Raw genomic sequence first — 10,422 nt, 5'->3', positions numbered from 1 at the left:
TGTTTACAATAATTTACTAATTCTTGTTCCAATTTTATATTTATATATTTAATAACAAATTTGTGTTGATTGTTACAAATAGAGTTATAATTATTTAAAATTATGGCAATATAAATTACAAAAATAGTAAAATAAAACAATGCACTCAATTAAATTTATGTGAATTTTAATTTTTAATTGTAAATAGAAAACAGATGAATAAAAAATGTCCTAAATTAGTTTTCAGTTTATTATTTCACATGTAAAACGAGTTTTCAGGTTTGTCATTGTTGAGGTTTTTGAACCTTTCTTTAATTTAATTTATTCATAATAATAATAATTTATAGGTTGTTGATATTTATTATTAATTTATACTGAGGTTTAGGTCAGTTATGCAGATGAAAATTAGAAAATTAATAAAATATTTATTAAAATTAATTAACAATTTTGAGAGAATTGAAACATTATTGTCGATAATTTTATGTTAGCACTTGAAGTAAGTCCTTTATCAAGAGAAAATAGTCTCTTTGATTTCCAGAACAACATAAAATTCAAAAGTATTCATTCAAAAAATTAATTAATAAATTGGTGATTAGTTTTCAATTTATTATTTCAGATATAAAAAGAGTTTTCAGGTTTGTCAGGTTTTTGAACCTTTCTTTTTTTGATTTATTTATAATAATTAATAGGTTGTTGACATTTATTATTAATTTATACTGAGTTATGCGGATAAAAATATTAGAATAAATAATAAAATATTTTAAAAAATTAATTAATTTAATGCTGTTTACAATAATTTACTAATTCTTGTTCCAATTATATATTTATATATTTAATAACAAATTTGTGTTGATTATTACAAATAGAGTTATAATCATTTAAAATTATGACAATATAAATTACAAAAATAATAAAATAAAACAATGCACTCAATTAAATTTACGTAAATTTTTATTTTTAATTGTAAATAAATAACAGATGAATAAAAAATATCCTAAATTACTTTTCAGTTTATTATTGCAGATGTCAAACGGGTTTTCAGGTTTGTATTTGTTGAGGTGTTTGAATCTTTCTTTAATTTAATTTATTTATAATAATTTATAAGTTGTTGACATTTATTATTAATTTATGCTTATGTTTAAGTCAGTTATGCAGATGAAAAAATTAGAATAATTAATAAAATATATTAAAAAATTAATCAATAATTTGAAAGAACTGAAACCTTTTTTTAATTTAATTTGTTTATAATAATTTATAGGTTGATGACACTATTAACTTTTACTGAGGCTTAGGTCAGTTATATACATGAAAAAATTAGAATAGTTAGTAAAATATTTTAAAAAATTAATTAATCATTTAAGATTATGATAAAGGAAATTACAAAAATAGTAAAATTAAACAATGTACTAAATTAAATTTATGTGAATTTTAATTTGTAATTGTAAATTAATAACAGATGAATAAAAAATGTCCTAAATTAGTTTTCAGTTTATTATTTCAGATGTGAAATAGGTTTTCAGGTTTGTCATTGTTGAGGTCTTTGAATCTTTCTTTTTTTTTAATTTATTTATGATAATTTATTGGTTTTGACGTTTATTATTAGTTTTTACTGAGGTTTAGGTCAGTTATACAGATAAAAAAATAGAATAATTAATAAAATATTTAAAAAAATTAATCAATAATTTGGAAGAATTGAAACATCATTGTTAATAATTTTATGTTAGTACTTGAAGTAAGTGTATTATCAAGAGAAAATAGTCTTTTTGATATACAGAACAACATAAAATTTAAGAGTAATCATTTAAAAATTTAATTATTTTAGTGATGATTATATTAATTTAATATTTCTTGTCACAATGTTTATATTTATTATAATAAATTTATGTAAATTTTTAGAAATAGAGTTATAATCATTTAAGATTATGATAAAGAAAATTACAAAAATAGTAAAATAAAACAATGTACTCAATTAAATTTATGTGAATTTTAATTTTTAATTGTAAATAAATAACAGATGAATAAAAATTGTCCTAATTTAGTTTTCAGTTTATTATTTCAGATGTAAAACGAGTTTTCAGGTTTGTCATTGTTGAGGTCTTTGAACTCTTCTTATTTTGAGTTTTCTTATAATAATTTATAGGTTGTTGACTTTTGTTATTAATTTTAACTGACGTATCGATGAATTATGCAAAATGAAAAAAGTGGAATAATCAATAAAAAATTTTAAAGAATCAATTAATAATTTTAAAAAAATTGAATATTTTTTGTAAAATAGTAAAAATTAAAATAATTTTGATATTAATAATTAGTCTATTTTATAAATCATTAATAACAATTTATAACCTCATTTCAAATTAAAAATTGATAAATATCAGTGTAACATAAATAAAATATATTATTTGAATCAATTGTGGTCGATAATTTTATGCTAGCTCTTAAATTAATTGTATATCTTTATATTTAATGACAAATTTATGTTGAGTGTTGCTATACAATTACAAACATTTAAAATTAAAATAATTAATATTTTAAATATAATTAAATAAATTAAATTTATCAATTGCATTCAATTTGAAAAAATTGAATAAATATATGCTAAATAATTATCCCTAAGCCATTTTATACAAAAAATTAAAAAACAGCATTTTATTTAAAATATGTTAATGCTCCTCAAAATTATGGAATACCTTTAAAAATTAACAAAAATGATGTTACTAAGTATGTTACTCTTCTTATAGGATACTGTTTTAAGGGAAATCTATGACTACTTATTGAAAAACTAAAAAATACAATATATCGCTAAGGATATAATTAAATATAACAACATTTTAACATTTTCCAAGTTATGTTATTTACACATATTTAAAATTAATTAAATTAAGTTGGTTTAAAGTATTTGGTGGTAGTTGGATGTTCTCTTATTTATCTTCCCATATGGTCCCATAGATGGGTTTAGGTCAGGATTTCTGGCTAGCCAGTTCATTAACAGAATATTTACCTTCTCAAAGTAGTCTTGACAATTCCTGGAGTGTGAGGTCGAGTGTCTTGCATAAAAATAAACCCTTCGCCAATAAATGTAGCAAAGGGTACAATATGAGGTTCTAGGATTTCTCTTATATACTTATCAGCAGTTAAATTTCCTCCAGCAACAATAACCAGTTCAGTATGTGCCTGCAAACTAATGTCTTCCCAAACCATTACCAATCCTACATGAAAAGTAAGAGTTTCAGCTATATTATATTGAGCATAACGTTCTCCTGGTTGTCTATATACTCTTCTTCGATGATTATACCTATTTAAAGAAAACCTAGACTCATCACTAAAAAATACATGACTCCATTAAGCTTCTCACCAACTAAGGTACTCTTGAGCCCAATTCAGTTGAACATTACGATGTGTTGCAGTCAATAAGGCATATGTTACAGCATGATACGGGGTTATATTGTCTTCTTTTAGTCTTCTCTTTATGGTGTCATGGCTTATTCTTAATTTATAACTCAATGAAAACTGTTGCTGCTGTAACCTTTGTCTATGCCTCAGTCTAGGTCTTCTTTCATTCAAAAATTTTGGAATATGATATGGCGAAAGTGTCAAAGCTAATAATTTACACTGGTCGTTTAAAATTTTATGTCAAATTTATATTATTTATTTACAATAATGTATTTCAATTAAATTTTATCAAATAAACTATATATATTTTATAAATTATATTGGAATACAACATTATTGACTTATTACAAAATAATATTTAATATTTGTCAACACATTTCTAATAATCCTTAATACAAAACAAATAAAACAAAGGCGATTAATCACCCTTTGACCCACAGTTCCAGTTTTCGCGAATCGTCCCCCAAAAACGATAATCCGTTAACAATATTAATGCTGGTACGAATATGGGACAATACAATAAAAACCTTCTGTTAACATTAAACTTAAGGCCGAATCATCTATCTTGCTACTCCACGTGAATCCTTAATCAAACAGTTCGGATTTGTACGCGAACAATTAACAACGACGATTTAAGTTGATTGTTTCGTGTCCAATTTGATATTTCACTTTTACGTTTTGATTAATTATTTGATTGTTCGATGGTTACGCACATGTTCGAGTAAAAATGTCGTTAAATTGTTCATAATTGTGTGCCAAATTACGGAATTGTGTAGCTTCAAAGTCCGTGCCGTTGGTTGATTGAAATTTTGCAATAATTTGGAAGAAGGGATTGTTATTATTAATTCAGCTGGCGTTTTCGTCGTTCCTTTACTTACTTAATTGTGTGCCCCGGTGCTGTTTTATGTAATCAACAAACAACAACAATGTATTGCACACACGTTTTTACCACGCTCTTCATCCTAACCGTAAGTTTTTGTTTTTTCGTGCAGAATTGGACTATTTTTTAATTGTGTTAATTGTAGTTCAGTCAAAGATGCGCCTCAACGCCGTTCCTGTACAACCCCAGTTCGTTGCCCGCCTTAATATCATCAGCCTCAGCTCCCAACCCCTCAGTAAACAGCAACATAGCAGACCTGAGGATGAAGAAGCTGGAACGCCTGCAAGAGGAGAAAGAAGGACCGGTCGAAGAGGAAGACGTGAAAGTCGTCGAAGACAACGAAGCCGCCCCCACGTTGTTGCAGAAGAAGATAGGCAAGATTTTGGCTAAGTTAAGGTTCATCGCTCAGTTTTCTCGCTTCGGTAACAACGAACCGAGTCAGGAAGAGGATGACTTCGACAAAGAGTTCAACGACGAAGGTACGTCCAAGAACAGGACGATCATCTTCACCCAAACCGCCAACGAAGCTAACGAAACTGCCAAGTTGACACAAACGGCGGACGAAGTTGAGCCGACCGCCAGCGTGGAGAGTCTTGAAGAACTGGAGACGCCGACCAAGCAAGATAAGCCCGACAGGATCACAATCAACATACAAACGGATAAAATCAAACGAGAGGTAAATCAATCCATCTAATCATGGTTGTATTTGTTACTAATAGTTTTACTGTTGTTTTTAACTAGAGTCCTAAGGGAAACTTATCAATTAAACCTTCAGATATTGGAGTATTTTTCATGGAAGTGCTGGGAAGTATTTTAGGACTTGCTTATGGAGCTGTTGCTCAAGCCGGACAAAATAATGCACCAGCAACACTTTAAGTTTATATTATATTAATATAATTGTACATACAGGGCATAAAATAAATAATTTTAAACAAGTGTTGCTTTATTAATTTAAAAACAAGGAGAGAGATTAACAATATTTACTACTAATACTTTTGTTCTTAGTTTTCACCAAAGTCCAGAAGGTAAGTTATCAATTAAAACAACAAATCACATAAATATTACCATGAAAGCTGGACAAACCAATGCATCTTCAACCATTTAAGATTCTATTTAGACACAAGTTTTTATCTCACCCTTCAACTGGACAATACATTTTCACATTTTCATAAACATATAAACTATTTAATTTTTTATATAAATAATGATCGAGTCAAAACATGTCTCAACTTCGTTCCTGTACAACCCCAGTTCGTTGCCTTCTTAATATCATCAGCTTCAGCTCCCAACTATGTTAACAACAACATAGTAGACCTGAGGATGAAGAAGCTGGAACGCCTGCAAGAGGAGAAAGAAGGACCAGTCGAAGTTAAGGTTCATCGCTCAGTTTTCTCGCTTCGGTAACAACGAACCGAGTCAGGAAGAGGATGACTTCGACAAAGAGTTCAACGACGAAGGTACGTCCAAGAACAGGACGATCATCTTCACCCAAATCGCCAACGAAGCTAACGAAACTGCCAAGTTGACACAAACGGCGGACGAAATTGAGCCGACCGCCAGCGTGGAGAGTCTTGAAGAGCTGGAGACGCCGACCAAACAAGATAAGCCCGACAGAATCACAATCAACATACAAACGGATAAAATAAAACGAGAGGTAAATCAATCCATCTAATCATAGTTGAATTTGTCGCTAATAGTTTTACTGTTGTTTTTAACTAGAGTCCTAAGGGAAACTTATCAATTAAACCATCAGATATTGGAGTATTTTTCATAGAAGTGTTGGGAAGTATTTTAGGACTTGCTTATGGAGCTGTTGCTCAAGCCGGACAAAATAATGCACCAGCAACACTTTAAGTTTATATTATATTAATATAATTGTACATACAGGGTATATAATAAATAATTTTAAACAATTGTTGCTTTATTAATTTAAAAACAAGGAGAGAGACTAACAAAATTTACTACAAATACTTTTGTTTGTAGTTTTCACAAAAGTCCAGAAGGTAAGTTATCAATTAAACAAACAAATCACATAAATATTACCATGAAAGTTGGACAAACCAATGCACCTTTAACCATTTAAGTTTCTATTTTAGACAAAAGTTTTTATCACACCCTTCAACTTAACATTAAATTTTCATGTTTTCATAAACATTTAAACTATTTAATTTTTATTATAAATAATGCTTGAGTCAAAAACGTGTCTCAACTTCGTTCCTCTACAACTCCAGTTCGTTTTCTTCTTAATATCATCAGCCTCAGCTTCCAACCCTGTTAACAACAACATAGTAGACCTGAGGATGAAGAAGCTGAAACGCCTGCAAGAGGAGAAAGAAGGGCCAGTCGAAGAGGAAGACGTGAAAACCATCGAAGACAATGAAGACGCCCCCACGTTGCTGCAGAAGAAGATCGGCAAGATTTTGGCCAAGTTAAGGTTCATCGCTCAGTTCTCTCGCTTCGGTAACAACGAACCGAGTCAGAAAGAGGATGACTTCGACAAAGAGTTCAACGACGAAGGCACGTCCAAGAACAGGACGATCATCTTCACCCAAACCGCCAACGAAGCTAACGAAACTGCCAAGTTGACACAAACGGCGGACGAAATTGAGCCGACCGCCAGCGTGGAGAGTCTTGAAGAGCTGGAGACGCCGACCAAGCAAGATAAGCCCGACAGGATCACAATCAACATACAAACGGATAAAATAAAACGAGAGGTAAATCAATCCATCTAATCATAGTTGAATTTGTTGCTAATAGTTTTACTGTTGTTTTTAACTAGAGTCCTAAGGGAAACTTATCAATTAAACCATCAGATATTGGAGTATTTTTCATGGAAGTGCTGGGAAGTATTTTAGGACTTGCTTATGGAGCTGTTGCTCAAGCCGGACAAAATAATGCACCAGCAACACTTTAAGTTTGTATTATATTAATATAATTGTACATACAGGGTATAAAATAAATAATTTTAAACAATTGTTCCTTTATTAATTTAAAAACGAGGAGAGAGATTAACAAAATTTACTACTAATACTTTTGTTCTTAGTTTTCACCAAAGTCCAGAAGGTAAGTTATCAATTAAAACAACAAATCACATAAATATTACCATGAAAGCTGGACAAACCAATGCATCTTCAACCATTTAAGATTCTATTTAGACACAAGTTTTTATCTCACCCTTCAACTGGACAATACATTTTCACATTTTCATAAACATATAAACTATTTAATTTTTTATATAAATAATGGTCGAGTCAAAACATGTCTCAACTTCGTTCCTGTACAACCCCAGTTCGTTGCCTTCTTAATATCATCAGCTTCAGCTCCCAACTATGTTAACAACAACATAGTAGACCTGAGGATGAAGAAGCTGGAACGCCTGCAAGAGGAGAAAGAAGGACCAGTCGAAGTTAAGGTTCATCGCTCAGTTTTCTCGCTTCGGTAACAACGAACCGAGTCAGGAAGAGGATGACTTCGACAAAGAGTTCAACGACGAAGGTACGTCCAAGAACAGGACGATCATCTTCACCCAAACCGCCAACGAAGCTAACGAAACTGCCAAGTTGACACAAACGGCGGACGAAATTGAGCCGACCGCCAGCGTGGAGAGTCTTGAAGAGCTGGAGACGCCGACCAAGCAAGATAAGCCCGACAGGATCACAATCAACATACAAACGGATAAAATCAAACGAGAGGTAAATCAATCCATCTAATCATGGTTGTATTTGTTACTAATAGTTTTACTGTTGTTTTTAACTAGAGTCCTAAGGGAAACTTATCAATTAAACCATCAGATATTGGAGTATTTTTCATGGAAGTGCTGGGAAGTATTTTAGGACTTGCTTATGGAGCTGTTGCTCAAGCCGGACAAAATAATGCACCAGCAACACTTTAAGTTTATATTATATTAATATAATTGTACATACAGGGTAAAAAATAAATAATTTTAAACAATTGTTGCTTTATTAATTTAAAAACAAGGAGAGAGACTAACAAAATTTACTACAAATACTTTTGATTGTAGTTTTCACAAAAGTCTAGAAGGTGAGTTATCAATTAAACAATCAAATCACATAAATATTACCATGAAAGTTGGACAAACCAATGCACCTTTGACCATTTAAGTTTCTATTTTAGACAAACGTTTTTATCACACCCTTCAACTTAACATTAAATTTTCATGTTTTCATAAACATTTAAACTATTTAATTTTTATTATAAATAATGCTTGAGTCAAAAACGTGTCTCAACTTCGTTCCTCTACAACTTCAGTTCGTTTCCTTCTTAATACCATCAGCCTCAGCTTCCAACCCTGTTAACAACAACATAGTAGACCTGAGGATGAAGAAGCTGAAACGCCTGCAAGAGGAGAAAGAAGGACCAGTCGAAGAGGAAGACGTGAAAACCATCGAAGACAACGAAGCCGCCCCCACGTTGTCGCAGAAGAAGATCGGCAAGATTTTGGCTAAGTTAAGGTTCATCGCTCAGTTCTCTCGTTTCGGTAACAACGAACCGAGTCAGCAAGAGGATGACGTCGACAAAGAGTTCAACGACGAAGGTACGTCCAAGAACAGGACGATAATCTTCACCCAAACCGCCAACGAAGCCAACGAAACGGCCAAGTTGACACAAACGGCGGACGAAGTTGAGCCGACCGCCAGCGTGGAGAGCCTTGAAGAACTGGAGACGCCGACCAAGCAAGATAAGCCCGACAGGATCACAATCAACATACAAACGGATAAAATCAAACGAGAGGTAAATCAATCCATCTAATCATAGTTGTATTTGTTGCTAATAGTTTTACTGTTGTTTTTAACTAGAGTCCTAAAGGAAACTTATCAATTAAACCATCAGATATTGGAGTATTTTTCATGGAAGTGTTGGGAAGTATTTTAGGACTTGCTTATGGAGCTGTTGCTCAAGCCGGACAAAATAATGCACCAGCAACACTTTAAGTTTGTATTATATTAATATAATTGTACATACAGGGTATATAATAAATAATTTTAAACAATTGTTGCTTTATTAATTTAAAAACAAGGAGAGAGACTAACAAAATTTACTACAAATACTTTTGTTTGTAGTTTTCACAAAAGTCTAGAAGGTGAGTTATCAATTAAACAATCAAATCACATAAATATTACCATGAAAGTTGGACAAACCAATGCACCTTTGACCATTTAAGTTTCTATTTTAGACACAAGTTTTTATCATACCCTTCAACTTAACATTAAATTTTCATATTTTCATAAACATTTAAACTATTTAATTTTTATTATAAATAATGCTTGAGTCAAAAACGTGTCTCAACTTCGTTCCTCTACAACTCCAGTTCGTTTCCTTCTTAATACCATCAGCCTCAGCTTCCAACCCTGTTAACAACAACATAGTAGACCTGAGGATGAAGAAGCTGAAACGCCTGCAAGAGGAAAAAGAAGGACCAGTCGAAGAGGAAGTCCCAAACCGCCAAAGAAGCTAACGAAACTGCCAAGTTGACACAAGCGGCGGACGAAATTAAGCTGACCGCCAGCGTGGAGAGTCTTGAAGAGCTGGAGACGCCGACCAAGCAAGATAAGTCCGACAGGATCACAATCAACATACAAACGGATAAAATTAAACGAGAGGTAAATCAATCCATCTAATCATACTTGTATTTGTTACTAATAGTTTTACTGTTATTTTTAACTAGAGTCCTAAGGGAAACTTATCAATTAAACCATCAGATATTGGAGTATTTTTCATGGAAGTGCTGGGAAGTATTTTAGGACTTGCTTATGGAGCTGTTGCTCAAGCCGGACAAAATAATGCACCAGCAACACTTTAAGTTTGTAATATATTAATATAATTGTACATACAGGGTATAAAATAAATAATTTTAAACAATTGTTCCTTTATTAATTTAAAAACGAGGAGAGAGATTAACAAAATTTACTACTAATACTTTTGTTCTTAGTTTTCACCAAAGTCTAGAAGGTAAGTTATCAATTAAACCAACAAATCACATAAATATTACCATGAAAACTGGACAAACCAATGCACCTTCAACCATTTAAGTTTCTATTTTAGACAGAAGTTTTTATCACACCCTTCAACTTAACATTAAATTTTCACATTTTCATAAACATTTAAACTATTTAATTTTTAATATAAATAGTGCTCGAATCAAAAACGTGTCT

General features: G+C 31.4%; 1 protein-coding gene across 10 annotated transcripts; it reads left to right on the top strand.

The window, feature by feature from the left end:
* The first annotated feature begins 4,180 nt into the window (after positions 1-4,180).
* On the top strand, positions 4,181-10,129 carry LOC109606262 (uncharacterized). Of its 10 annotated transcripts, none has more exons than XM_049968583.1 (4): positions 4,181-4,337; positions 4,395-4,645; positions 8,722-9,001; positions 9,936-10,129. In XM_049968583.1, exons 1-4 carry the CDS (start codon positions 4,296-4,298, stop codon positions 10,068-10,070), a joined length of 708 nt encoding a protein of 235 aa, XP_049824540.1. In that variant the 5' UTR covers positions 4,181-4,295; the 3' UTR covers positions 10,071-10,129. The 10 variants fall into 10 exon arrangements, with proteins under 10 accessions (XP_049824540.1, XP_049824537.1, XP_049824543.1 ...); XM_049968580.1 differs by having other exon boundaries at positions 4,395-4,728; positions 8,805-9,001; XM_049968586.1 differs by lacking the exons at positions 8,722-9,001; positions 9,936-10,129 and adding exons at positions 5,969-6,018; positions 9,116-9,262 and having other exon boundaries at positions 4,395-4,925.
* Positions 10,130-10,422: the final 293 nt, after the last annotated feature.

This window comes from Aethina tumida, chromosome 6 (genome assembly GCF_024364675.1).
Source record: "Aethina tumida isolate Nest 87 chromosome 6, icAetTumi1.1, whole genome shotgun sequence".
Classification (NCBI taxonomy): Eukaryota; Metazoa; Arthropoda; class Insecta; order Coleoptera; family Nitidulidae; genus Aethina; species Aethina tumida.
This window is presented reverse-complemented; position numbering and strand designations above follow the sequence as displayed.

Excerpts from the sequence above, each read along its gene's own strand:
- LOC109606262 (XM_049968583.1), top strand. The coding sequence starts at position 4,296 with ATGTATTGCACACACGTTTTTACCACGCTCTTCATCCTAACC. Across the intron at positions 4,646-8,721 it reads AAGATTTTGGCTAAGTTAAG|GTTCATCGCTCAGTTCTCTC; the intron begins GTTCATCGCTCA and ends GGCTAAGTTAAG. Across the intron at positions 9,002-9,935 it reads CGGATAAAATCAAACGAGAG|AGTCCTAAGGGAAACTTATC; the intron begins GTAAATCAATCC and ends ATTTTTAACTAG.